This window comes from Topomyia yanbarensis, unplaced genomic scaffold (genome assembly GCF_030247195.1).
Source record: "Topomyia yanbarensis strain Yona2022 unplaced genomic scaffold, ASM3024719v1 HiC_scaffold_146, whole genome shotgun sequence".
Lineage (NCBI taxonomy): Eukaryota > Metazoa > Arthropoda > Insecta > Diptera > Culicidae > Topomyia > Topomyia yanbarensis.
This window is the reverse complement of record NW_026683323.1, coordinates 26,431-40,540: the sequence shown is the minus strand read 5'-3', so window position 1 is coordinate 40,540 and position 14,110 is coordinate 26,431. Positions and strand designations below refer to the sequence as shown.

General features: G+C 38.6%; 1 protein-coding gene across 2 annotated transcripts in view; it reads left to right on the top strand.

Moving 5' to 3' along the window:
* Positions 1 to 14,110, top strand: part of LOC131694772 (centaurin-gamma-1A-like) — a 53,008-nt gene that overhangs the window by 25,685 nt on the left and 13,213 nt on the right. Inside the window, exons 1-3 of one of the 2 annotated variants that reach the window (XM_058983271.1) lie at positions 2,140 to 2,218; positions 3,678 to 3,819; positions 3,892 to 4,026. In XM_058983271.1, the coding sequence (XP_058839254.1) occupies positions 3,765 to 3,819; positions 3,892 to 4,026 (190 nt within the window). In that variant the 5' untranslated portion in view covers positions 2,140 to 2,218; positions 3,678 to 3,764. Of the gene's footprint in view, positions 1 to 2,139; positions 2,219 to 3,677; positions 3,820 to 3,891; positions 4,027 to 14,110 lie in introns of those variants that run through there. The other variant, XM_058983273.1, reaches the window with a different exon arrangement.

Sequence of the window (14,110 nt, the reverse complement as noted above, 5' to 3'; positions counted from 1 at the left end):
CAGTCGTACTGTCTCGGTAGTCACGTACGGCCCACTCTGTTTGCCACATGAGCAGATCGCTTGCCAAATCATGTGTTCATTGACAAACTTGGAAAGTTTCTACTTCTTCCGGAACTCCAAACTTGTACTGGGCGGTGAAGAACAGTAGCCCCGGAAGCCGCCGGAAGTCCGCCTTGACATAAGTCTCATCATCCATAATGAGACAATAGGGCTTCGTCAGAATCTGGGTGTACTGTTTCCGAGTCCGTAACTTTCCCACCGTATTTTGCAATGCGTCACAATTTGGAGCCTTCTACACTTTGTACGTATGCAGTCCCTCTCGGTCCTTGGCTCTCTGAATGGAAAACTTGGACAGGTTAAACTTTTTGGTCACATCCCTGTCGGAGGAATGGGATTCCGCTTAAACGTTTTCACTACACGCTTGTGATCCTGATCACTAATAGAACATGCATGCTCACCGGGTTTCTCCTTCCGTTCGATGCTCAGAGTTTGGTAGTAACGTTTGATCACACGACTCGCCGTTGACTGCACGATTCCGTATTGTTTTCCGATGTCCCGATGCGAAAGTTGAAGATTTTCCAGGTACTTGCGCAAAATCAATCGCGACGTTGCTTTCCGGTTGCGCTATTCATTCCAATTTTCGAAAAACTGACAGCGATAAAAATATATTGTAAACAATACACTCTAAACTACTTCTACCCAAATTTTGCAGAGAAAACAGCTATTGGGTTATTTTATACAGCGTTTTTTTTTCGTGATGCAATTTGATGTGGGACACCCTTTATTAACAACCTCTAAACCATTCATAGGCGGAAGTTGGTTACGGTTCAAAAGACAGCAATCATTACTAGCAACTTTTGGAGAATCTGATCTAAGTTTTTCATATTATTTTGTCATGACTACGACTTACTTTTCAATACAGAGCGTGCTTTAAAATTTTCGGAAGAAATGGGAAGGAATGTTTTTGAACGTCAGTAGCTTTCATTGTACTGTTATGTTATGTTATGCTAATCAGTTGGAAAAACGTTAACCAATTTTCTATTAAATTTTCGAAGTATGTACTGTCACATTCAAAATTGACGCGGAAAACCCAAAATTTGATAATCTGAAATAGACAGTGTAGTCAATATTATGCATCTAAGAGACCTAATTGAATGTTGAGAAGTTTTAAAAGTCCCGCATACATCTTTGTGATGAGTGCTTCATTCATCGTTCGCTAGTCGAATGAGAAGCATGTGGGTCCACGGTTAGACGGTGCAGTAAGGAGAAAGCAATCAGAATTTTCCCCGCCTTTTTGACAGATAAACCGCAAATCTCGCGTACTTTTTCAAATTGACGTATCCAACAACGCTTTTTGTTTACAAAATTTTCCAATTTCTAGTACCGATTGAACGATGATTGTTTGTGCGAAGAGTTCAGTACTAAACGTGAATTACTGAATTATTTACAAAAGTCGAAAGTAAACAAGGACAATCTTTCATTGTTAGCTACGTATATTTGAAGAAAACTCTAGAAATAACTCTTTCAGTCGATTTACTTTTGCTCGAACCAATCCTCGGAGTGAAATTTATATATTCACACACTTATGATAAATGCTGCCTGATTTTAGTTCAAAAGATGTCTGCAACTGAAGAAGTCCTATCCTGCTTGAAAATAGTCTAGAGTCGCACAAAATAGTAGCACAAAATGTTACCACCACACGGCAAAGCTAAGTCCAAGTAATCACTCGCTACTATTCACATCAGTTACAGCAACCGTGCTTTCCCGGTAATGAGCTACTTCAAACGATTCTCCTTATGTAGACTTCTAAGATACAGACGGAGGACGGCATGCAGTCAGGCAGCACCGGAGAAACAATCGACGTGTCCTTACGGCAGTCTACCTCTCAGGCGTTGCAAGTTGAAAGTACCATCTTGCTATTGCAAGAACGCAAGCTTTTTCCCGTTTAGAAACACCAGTGACAGGACAAGTGCGTGTGCATGCACACAATTGCTACTTTGCCACCTGCTTCTGTCTGAAAGGGGGATGGTGTAACTTCGTTTGCAGGTGCAGAGGCGCCTGCGCTCTATGCAAATAAACGACACACTACAGAGCTACCGCCAAGACTGAGTGGTGGCTAGACTTGACTTCCGCTGCTGCAGTCAAGTTCAATGCTTACGAAAGTGAAGTTCGTGCTATTTGTGTATAAATCTGGGAGGAAAATCATTCTGCATCAAAGGTAAAGTTTGTTACCATTTCAGAACTTGTTTTGAGGCAATTATGGTCCGAAAATCGACACAAATTGCTGCCATTATCGGAACAATTGACTGCCAGGGTCAGTAAATCATCGCCAGCCGACAGTTTGCCTGTGCCGAAATGATTTGTGTTATTTGTTTTGAGGTTATTTTTACCAAAAAAGAACGATTTGCTATTTTTTCGCTCGATTGTAACATCTCTATACCGAGTGAGTATCGCCCTCGAACTGTTTTTGTTTCTTTGTTTTCGGTACCGAATCCGGTGATTTACGACGCGCGAAAGCAGACGCGTCGTGGCCCAACCGACCAGCATCAGCAGGGTGTAGAACAAACGACCGAGTCCGGGCGATGATTTACGGACTGCGAAAACCATTTGTGAGAGCTAGTGGTTCTGGCTAAAATTTCACGTTTCCTTTAGACTACCATTGTAGTGCTATCCTATAGTTGTTAAGCTGAACGAAAAATACACACAAACTAGTGACTGACCATACCATCGTGTTCGCTTCGAGAGTTCTGCACCATCGACATACCCCTCGGTTGCTAAAATTTTCTCTTCTGCATTGCACAGCTGTTAAATGTGGTTCAATGTGAGTTGTATCTACGAATGACACGACAAAAAATCTGCAGTTGCCCTTGAATCGTGATTTTATGTGTCACTCGCAGTTTCACTGAACAGTCTCTTTTTTCATCGTTTTCCCCCCATTCATATTAATGGGTAAAAATAATATTTAATTAAATGGACACCGACTTGCTGCCAGTGTTTTTTTCTGTTTTGTTTCACGTTCAAACGCGTAAAGGCTGATTTCTCCCCTGTTTGCAGATGTCAAAAATTAACCTAACCTTGGTCTTTTGTTTTTCTCGTTTCTCTTTACATATTTGTTCTAATCCGCAGGCGGTCGCCCCTCGGCGCTTGATGAACCGTCTCGAAAACTACCATTGAATAGAAGAACGACGAAAGTTTATCCCAAATCAGCAGTTTATTTATAAGTTTATTTTTGTAACGGTTTTCCAACATCCTTGGATCAATCATACACACTTCGATATCAATCAAAACTTTCTTCTTCCAACAAGAAAAGGAACCTTTTTTTTTTCGAAAAAAAAGAAACACATGAAACGGATCCCTCTCGAAGCATGCTAGGATGTCATTTAGTTAATAATGTGCAGAATTTGATTTAATGTACTTCCCCCTTGTATTTTCGAAATAGAAAAAAACAACGGCAAAACAACAATGGGGTGGAAACCTGAATCGATTTCGGGTTCATATTTTCGAAAAAAGGATTTCTTCTGCTGGTTTGTGACATACACGTATGTGTGTTTATGATTAATCGTCCCACCGTGACAAATCAATTACGGTGACGCCTTAATAGCTGACTATTATTTCGAGCAAAAAAAACAGTAACAGTATCAAAAACTTAACCTCACTTCTTTTTTTTTCGCTTACAGTTTGCCGCCTGGGTCGACGCGGTCATCTTTGTGTTCAGTCTGGAAAACGAATCAAGCTTCAACGCCGTGTATACGTACTACACCAAAATGTCACACTACCGCAACAGTGCCGAAATACCGATCATCCTGGTCGGGACGCAAGGTATGATAGAGTTGTACTCAGTTATCAGTTTATTTAGGAAAGTTTAATACCCTTATTTTTTGGATTTTTCAGATGCCATTAGCGAGCGGTCACCACGAGTCATCGATGATGCGCGGGCGCGAAAACTGGCGCTGGATCTGAAGCGGTGCTCGTACTATGAAACATGTGCCACCTACGGGCTGAACGTGGAACGAGTCTTTCAGGATGGTAAGTTACGGAAGAAGGTGTCGATTCAAAGGCTTTCCGATGAGTTTTGGCATTTGATTCCAAGGGTCGACCACAGTTGATGATTATAACTATAAACAATGACAATTTGCTTGTCTAAATTTAAGATATGTTTACTTTGTCTCTTCTTGTAATGGCTTGGTTTGTTTTAACTGGGTTCAAGCAAAATCTTGAACAAGAAATAATTCAATGACGCACCTTTGCTCGAATCTGCTTTCAAACAATTGTGTACAGCTAAGTTAGCTTCGAAAGTAATTCAATTTTAATTCCAGAAAACGACATTAGATTTTGGGGCAGTATTTATACTTATTTGGATTATTGACGTAATAACTGTGGAATTAAATGTAGGATTGAATACTTGTCTCTCAGTGAGAAATATTTGATGATCCAATCAAATGCCGAAATTAAGTATTCAAGTTGATGCTTTGCCAAAAAAATCAAAACATAAATAAATCTCTTTGAAGCACATGGAAGAAGAGCAAAATGAAAACAAAATTTGATACATTTGTTGCTACACGACACTGTTTGGGTACAGCCGACTAGCTAGGAGACGATTTTGCAGAGAAAACTAGGGGTGGGTAATGTCGGGACATAACCGCGGTGTTGACGTAATACTATTCGTATGCATATCCTATTACTAAAATTCTGTTTGTATCTCCAACGGTTAAATTTATACATTAAGTTTGATTCACCGGGTTCAGTAAAATTTTCTTGAGGATTTGGATAGTATCCCGCTCGGTAATCATTTCAGTAAAACAATGTTACTTCCGAGTACTCCGCATAAAACAAGGGGTAGGTAATGTTATCTATGTACGGACGGACGAAATCTCGAAATCGCAAAGATCACTTGAAAAAAACTAGGAGTGGGTAATGTCCGGGACGTAACCGCGGTGTTGACGTAGGACTAAACTTGGGCATATCATATGACATTCATGGATAATTTGAGCCAATGCACTTTTTGAATGAATGTTTACTGGAAATTTCATGTCGAATGAGATTGCCACATTCACTGATTTTCTAGGACTTGCAAAAACTTTCGGTTTTTGTAGATTAATTTGATAAACATTTGCTTATATGAATCACTGGTAAATGTACACAAGAATTGACAGGCGCAAACTTATTAAATGGAACTTTCTAATTCAATTCTTTCTCCATTATGTTTTCATCCTAAAAAGAACGGTTTGTAGATAACTATGTTTGGTGATACCAGACGAGAATCCTTGCTAACGATTCGAACCTTGCCCGAATTCGCTTCTGCTGCGTACATACACGAACATTCCCCTTTCGCAGCTCACATCGAATGAGCATTGCATATCGGAATGCGATCTCTTTTATAAACTTCTTAGTGCAGATGGTAGTCCATCCCTTTGTGCGACAAATGAAAATATTTTCATCATTCGTTTTGGCGTGGCATTCGCTTAGTAGCAGGGTTGCCACATTCACTAATGTTCTAGAAAGATTTGCATTGTAGATTAATTCGATAAACATTGGTTTATATGTGTCATTGATAAAGTATCCTCAGTAACTCAATCCAAGTTATTAAAAGGAGCTTTCTAAATAAATTCTTTCTCCATTATATTTTCATCCTAATAAGAACGGTTTGCAGATAACTATTTTTGGTGATACCAGACTTTCTAATTCAATTCTTTCTCCATTATGTTTTCATCCTAAAAAGAACGGTTTGTAGATAACTATGTTTGGTGATACCAGACGAGAATCCTTGCTAACGATTCGAACCTTGCCCGAATTCGCATCTGCTGCGTACATACACGAACATTCCCCTTTCGCAGCTCACATCGAATGAGCATTGTATATCGGAATGCGATCTCTTTTATAAACTTCTTAGTGCAGATGGTAGTCCATCCCTTTGTGCGACAAATGAAAATATTTTCATCATTCCACATTCACTAATGTTCTAGAAAGATTTGCAAAAACCACCATTCAAAGCACGGCTAATTAATGCTTTTACAAAATCATTTCTATCAAAATTTACGGTAAAATCTACGGAATCTACTACACAATTGTTTTAATTATTTCCCAACAAATCGCGCAAAAATCTGTTCCGTACAGCACAGCGCAAATAATTGACGTTGGAAAACAAATCGGCAACTTCAGCTGCCAAACACTTAGAAACGATCGAAGCATTTTTCCGTTAATATCACTTTTCTGACTCAAATTGTTGTAGGTATTTTATTGCTTCCGTCCAATTGGTCAGTTTATTGGTTTTATCGCACATTTTTCGGATATTATTATAGAAAATAACTAACCCGATAAGAGGGAAGTTATTTTCCAAAGCACGAAATGGAAATTTCAATTGTAATTCTTCTGAGAACGATTTTGTGGTCCTAATAAGGACCGTTTGTTGTGAATATTATTTCGCCGTTTCCCGCTCGGCATGATGATTATTCGCTTGGCATGGATAGCGCACAGATTGGTATTTTCCAACAAACTAACCAGGCAGGCCTCGCTGGCTTCTTAAAGGGCCATTACGGCTGAGCTCCGGAAGAGTAGGTTTTGAAATTCTGTGCAATCTCACGGACCAGGCACTGGAAGAGCAGCTTGCGAATTAGTAACTCTGTCCACTTCTGAGAGCAATGAATTTCACGCAGGGCGACGACTGTTCTTGGTTGGCAGCGATAAGGCAGTAGCTATGATTTGGTTGGTGGTCAAAATGCAGCTTCTCGTTGAGCAGCACACGTACGTGTGTTCTGCTCTGTGGCTTACACACGTCTGGCTTTAAGAAAAACTGTGACACCCATATTTATAGGTTTTAGCATTAATGTTGATTCGCATTAAAAGTAGTTTTTGAACTTTTTAAACAAGTTTTACATAGCAAACAAGGTATCAATAGCAAGCGTTGAACGTTTTCCTTTCGATTTATGAAACAAAATTAGTAATTCCTTGAGTAGGAGAAAAGTTATTAGAGTTCAAAGTGTACGTAACGCATCCGTTTTGAAAATTTTGAAATGACACCCAGTATAGTAAAGAAAGACGTAAGTCCTACGTCAAAACTCAGCGCGCAGAATAGTTGCCATGTGATAATTAAGTTTGCAGTGGCCGGTTAAAGCATAGCCCTAACGGAGCTTCGAAAAATGTAGAAGATTTTTCGAAATCACTGGGCACGCCTTTGTTTGGGAACACGTTAGTAGATTTCTCCAACAATTGGGTCATTAAGCTATATATAGTTTTCGGTTCCATTCGATAAATTTTAGGTCTAATATGCATAATATAATATTATTTCAAAAAAAAATTCGTTGTAATACGTGAAAACGATTTTTTTGTTTTTTAAAATAAATTTTATGTAAACTTGGCAACCATATATAGGAAAACTGCGGTTGTTTACATCTGGCCTATCAGGACAAGACCCAAAATGAAAAAAAAAACTATATGCAATGGATTTGGTTCATGTCAAATAAAAATAACCCTCCGGGAAAACCGAGAAAACATGCCCTAATTTTTTCTGACAGGGCATCATTTGTCGTCAAATTCGATATGTCAAATCCTTCCTATAGTGTCAAATCCAGACTGTCTACATATTTCTTTATTTTAAAATTTAATATTATTTTCACGTTTTCTGAGTTGGAAAAAAAACATTGTTGCAATCACGAAAATCAGCTTTATCGATGTAAGTAATAATTACGAATAATAATTTTTTTCTCATTCAATGACCCAATTGCGGTGTTTGGACGAAGCGCTTGACCGTATTTTTTTCTCTTATCCAACTTGTCAAAATTGGCAAGGCGGACTCAGAACCAAGTCAATCGCTGAACCTGCCCTGACCAATTCGTCAGCCCAATCATTTCTAGTAATACCGGAATGTCCAGCCAGCCAAACAAGGTAGATAGTGTTGACAATGCTTAGTTCTTCGATTTGGGTTTGGAAAGCGATCACTAGTTTGGACTTAGTTCAGCTTGGACTACAGTACAGTATCTATCTAGTGAGTAGGATTGTTCTAATCTCATTTCAAGACAGTAGACACCAGTCCCTCCATCAGAGAACCGTCAGTGTAACAGACCACTTGCGTTTGTTGTCGTCTCTCCATGTAGCCAGACAACCACTCCTCTCGAGAGGGGATCTTCACAAGGAATGTCCTGTAAGGAAAACTACATGTGATTGTAATACCGCTGGGAGCAAGAATATTTTCACCCCATGTAACCATTTGTGACAACAGTCGTGTATGACTGGTAGCAAGATCAACATGGTTACTGCTCCAAAGCCCAGGAATTTTTAGTCTGTATGCACATGATAGTGCTTCTTGTTTGAGGTGTATGTGTAAAAGTTTGATATTTTGAAGTGCCTCAAGAGCAGCAGTCGAATTTGTGGTGAAAGCAACAGTCCACGCCATGAGCGCCATTCTTTGTAGATGGTTTAGCTTTGACTGGACCGTCATCACCTCTCCCCTCTACCATCACACAAGGCATCCGTGTGACAGTATTGGAAGTACAATTGTCGTGTAAATCCAATACATGTATTGGGGTTTGAGATCCCAGGTCCCAGTTCGTCTGTACTGTTCGAAGGCTATGTACGCTTTTTGAACTCTGAATTCAATGTGAGCAGATCAGTTCAGTTTGGAACCCATTATAACTCCAACGTATTTGATTTGATCTGCACCCAGTAGCTCAGAATCAAAAACTGCAAGGGACGAACCCCGGTTTTTATTCGCTTCTTCGTGAAAAGACCCATTGAAGTTATCTTTGAGTATTGTATGGATTGGAACTGGAATTTCCATGAATATTTTCGGCTTTCTCAGTCAATTGTATTTAAAACTGTTCGACGTTTCGACCATGTTTGCCTGTCTTTTTCAAGGGAATTTTCCGCCAATTAAATTTACCTTGAAAAAGGCCGCCAAACACGGTCAAAACGTCGGACAGTTTCAAAACAAGTCGTTTGCTCAAGCTAAATTGGCTAAGGAGACACTTATCTAGACTGTTCGGAGAAAGAAGCTGACATTGTAGGGCAGCTTCCATAGATGGCCGAACAGCCGTTTGTCACACGGTAAATTTCCATATAAACTGATTCCACCATGATGTCCAAATGATGCAACACATAATTAAATGTGTGGAACAATCTAAGTAACTTTCACCACATTGGCCACCTACGACGGTTCTTGATGTCCCAACTTCCAAGGGACCATTCATAAATTACGTAACGCTTTTAGGGGGGGGAGGGGGTACGACAAGTTGTGACAAGTTGTGACATAGGGGGGAGGGGGTGTTAACTAGATCGTTACGTAACATGTTTTCATCGAAGAAAAAAAAATTTTTTCTTGGAATTTGTTACGTAACAGGATGGAAAAATTTGTGACAATTTGTTACATAGGGGGAGGGGGGGGTCAATTTTGGGCAATTTTTGCGTTACGTAATTTATGAATGGTCCCCAAGATAATGCCACACCTATTTCTCAGCAAATTCGTGACCGATTTCTACAAACTTGATTTCAAATGAAAGTACTTCCATTGACTGTTATCAAAGTTCAGTCAAATCTAACCCTTGGTTCCGGAGTTGCAGATTGGTTATTGCGGTCACATACAGTGATGGACAGAGAATTAGCACATTTACATATATTTCAGCACGTGTGGAGCGAGTTATAGTTATTTCACAGCTTCAAACGCCTTGTATGCGTGCAGTCTACATATCCTTCTTGTAGTTGAATTAGTAAGTGCTGCTATATTCTGGTTGTAACTGTCGCTCTGAGGAAACACGCGTTTTGTGGTTGAAAAAGTGTGGACACCGAATTAGCACACTTGAAGTTTTTTTGTGTCTATTTCCTGGATAAACGAAAAATATAAAACAAACCTTGTGTATTCATAAAAAGTAAGCTTTACAATACTATATTTGTGAATATTATCCGAATATTATCTTTGATGGGAGGGTGAACCCAGAAAATTTATTTTCCACTTGAAAAATAACGAAAATAAAAATAACTCGTGAAATAACTTTCAGAATCCATCGGGCGTTCCAGGAAGCGGCTATATAATGCAATAAAACATTTTGAGCAACAGATTACAACCAATTCCCTGAAATATAATCCCCCTTCACGATAAACGACATTTACTGAAGATCATCTTATCACCATGGAACCAAAAAAAATCAATCACTTTCGTCGGCTAAAATCAAAAACATCGTTGAACGAACTCATAGCGTGTCAGTGGGCAGCAAAACCATACGAATATGACATCTGAGGAGCATTTGATCGCCCTTATTGCACAACATAAACCTAGGGTTACCAACCGTCCTTATTTTAAAGGACATGTCCTTATTTTCGAGGTTTTTGGAAAGCGTCCTTATTTTACTTCAAATGTCCTTAATTTTAGTCTCAAACCTTGGGTGGTTCAACATGAAGCTTTTTAACAGGGCATTTTCTAGTTGTTAACGGGTACTAAATGCAAACTGTCATGCTATTATAGTTTAGTATTGTTTGCCATTTCATAATGGAACGACTTACACTGGCTCACCATCTCCAAATTATTCAACTATCAGCGTTTAGTGTTTAGTGCGCTCCGACCATAAGGTCGACATAATCGTCCAAATTACTCAACTATTCGCCATACAATAAAAAGTAAGAGTTGTAGCTCTCGTTATTGGATGATTAGCGAACAAATCGACCACATCCAGCACGCAGTGAGGAAAACATAGCGGCGGTGACATCCCCAATCATTGGAAACCAATACTACTCGAGTAATTAGCCAGATACCACTTGAAATAGTCGAATTTGTCATCAAAAATTGGACCAGTCGAATGGACTACCTGAAACGCCAACATGGTCAACATTTAAAAGAAATTGTTTTCAAACAATAAATGGCAAAAAATGTTCTTTCGATTGACAAATAAACAATTCGCGATTTACTTCATTTTTCAATTTTTTTGCTAGATTAAAAAACGTAATGACGAATCACCCTGTATTAAATTATTCAGATCAACTTTATTCAAAGAGAATCAATTTCAATTCCTTCCAGCGATTTTTTTGTTAATGCCTATTCTCTGCGACTCATGGCAACCAAAATTTGTTTTACTCAGAAATAACCACAATTTGTTGGATAGCTCAATATGAGGTTTGGCCAAAGTGGTATCTTCGTTCGGTATTGGCACTACACCTAGGGGCAGATCACTCTAAGAATGTATAACAAATTTGCATCAAATTGAAAAAAAAATGCATTCAATTTCCTGTTTTGCATCAGCTTTGCACTGCCTCGCAAAAAAGTTTGTTTAACAAACGTTCTACGCTGATCCACTTTGTTCAATGTTTTGTCTCTGGTTTTGTTAAATGTAGGGCTAGTTTTTCTGTAGGGTTTTGACGTCTTACACGCAACGCAAACAATATTGCACGCAACGCAAAAACATTGCACGCAACGCAAAATACATTATGAATTTTTATTTTGATGGAAATAAATACATTTAATTTCGCTGATTTTTAAAAATGCATCACAAGTGATCTGCCCCTAGCACTACACCATTCTAATTTGTCTCGATTGAGATTCAACGTCCCAGTTCAACCGCTGGAAAATTAGCCAGAATTCCGACAGTTTTTTTCAGAACTCTGGCTCAAGTGACATAAGTGGCATAACATTGGGCAGGGATGTCCTTAATTTTCTCTCAGTCCATTTGGTAACCCTACATAAACCACTTATTTCTAAAAACAATACGACAGCTAAAGTAAACTTTGTTAAGTTGGACGGAAATAAGTCTGCTTCTTTTTTAAAGAAATGTTTTTTGAGGCGATGAGTCGATATTCAATCGATTTGGGTCGGACAGTAATTTTTCAGCAAAGAGGCATCACAATCCTCAGTTTTAGTAGCATAAAATTAGTACAACACGATGGCGGTTGTAATGTGCATGTTTCTTCATGGCATGGTATGGGGCTAATCGTGAATTGTGATCGCAGAATGGATCAGCATCAGTACAAGCAAATATTGTAGGATCATATGGAGCCATATACCGGTCTATGTGGTGAACATTTATGCATGAAAACAACCCTAAGCATACATTTCGGTTCGTTAAATAGTGGCTTTTTGATCAGATGGTTAATGTCCTTCCATGATCTGCCCACCACCCAGACCTAAATCTAATTCTATGGAAAGACGTGGAAAACACGCCGAAGAGAAAAAATCCAAGAATCTGAACGATCTCTGGATATCAATAGTATTGGGCTAGTACTACGGTTCCCCTGGGGATATCCGGAAATGAGCCCATGACAACCGATATTTTCTAGATCACTTACAATGACTGCAAATCATGAAGTTTGATACCCATATTGGTATTATTCGTATAGTTTAGTGTATGACAACTACTTGGGATACCCGAGGGATACCTGGAATTTATCCCACGATAGCAGATTTGAAAAAAATCGCGTTGAGTTGCGAAGCACGGTGCTATTCGTAGATTGCATACTAATGATTATCATGTTGCCTATAGGTAGTTTAACTCATCTTGCATGTGATAAAAATGATCGGGAATCAACTTTATCTCTTTTGAGTTCAGTAAACTAATACAGGTAAACTTCGATATAACGTACATCTCGGTTTAAAAATTGTACATTATATCGAATTGTACGTTATATTGAAGCATGCAAAATGGTCAAAGAATTGTTGTTCGTGGTACTTTATTTTGTAGAATTTTGATAACGCGTAACTAATTTTGAAAATCTTACCTACCTAGCAGTGCGAAACAACTTTTCTAATAAGAAAATTATAGTAGATCCATAAAAAAGATGCCATAATCATTTTTTTTGCTTATATGAATTAAATTTATTGAAAATATTCTTTTTTTATTTTGATTTTAGAGGTTTTAACCTTAGGGTCATTCGCCTCTTTGTTGGGTTAGAGTAATCTCTTTAGAAAAATCTCTAACACTATGTGCTGGGTTGGGAATTGAACCTAGGTGAGCTGCGTATAAGGCAATCGAGTTACCAACTACGCTATCTCTACCTCCGAAAATATTCTCTATTCTGACTCCTTTCCTAATTATTAAATCATTAATTATTATTTTGTCTGGGCTTGTAAAGTGATTTTAATATTCCCACCGTCTGCGCCTCATACAATAAAAGCAATTTATGAACTTTAATCATTAGAATAGAGTATAAAGATCCACTTGTATCTACGATTCAAAAATTTCTGAAGATATATTTCAGTCCGCTAACCGATTTCCTAAATACCCCAAACCGGCCGTGAAGCGTGCACAGTTGTCCGTGTAACTACAAATATGACCTCTCATTCTTTTTGGGGCATAGCATGCCGTGGAACTTAAACGTTGTCATTCGGCCCAGAGAATCAGATTCCGCAGTCCCGAAACCAACCAACAATGGTCACACAAATATTATCAATTTTAGTTTTCAGTTAGAACTTAGGGGAGACCGGGGCTAGTTGGCTGTGTTTTCAGTTTTCATTTTTTACCGCTTTGATGTACGTAGATTTTGCAAAATAGAACACGTGGCATGGAAGGGCAGACTGTTGGCAACATCTCTGAATTTTATTAAAATGTTTGATGCATTGTCTCCATTTTTAGAGACAAAAATATGTGACGCGGAAAAACCGCCAACTTACCCCGGCCCCGGGGTAAGTTGGCGATATGTATAGATACACCATAAAATAAACAATCAAATGGAGAATCAAATACTTCATGGGTCCTTTTGGAACATGCTGAATGTCTTTTCAAGAAAACTGTATATTAATCGACATTTGCTATTATATTTCAGTCTCAATATCCCGGAATATTGACATTGACGCGTACTCCATAGCAAATTTTCATAGCAAGCAATAGCAAATTTTCGAAATTCTTCAGGTGAATAGCCGAAGTAAATGGTTCCTGCATTGACAAGATACACAAGAAAAAGATTTTCTTACTTTGGAGTGAGTTCCAGAAATAAAATTTTTTGCATTGTAAATAGTACCGCAAACTTGCCCCGCGAGCAGCACCGCCATCACCCTAAATAATACAGTGTTTAAAATTTAGGAAATTTACTAGGTATGCTCGAAAACACAATATCGTCCAGAACTTCCACAATACAAAATGTTTTGCAACCAAAACACATTGGATAATGGGTTTCACATAACTTGAGGTACATAACGAGA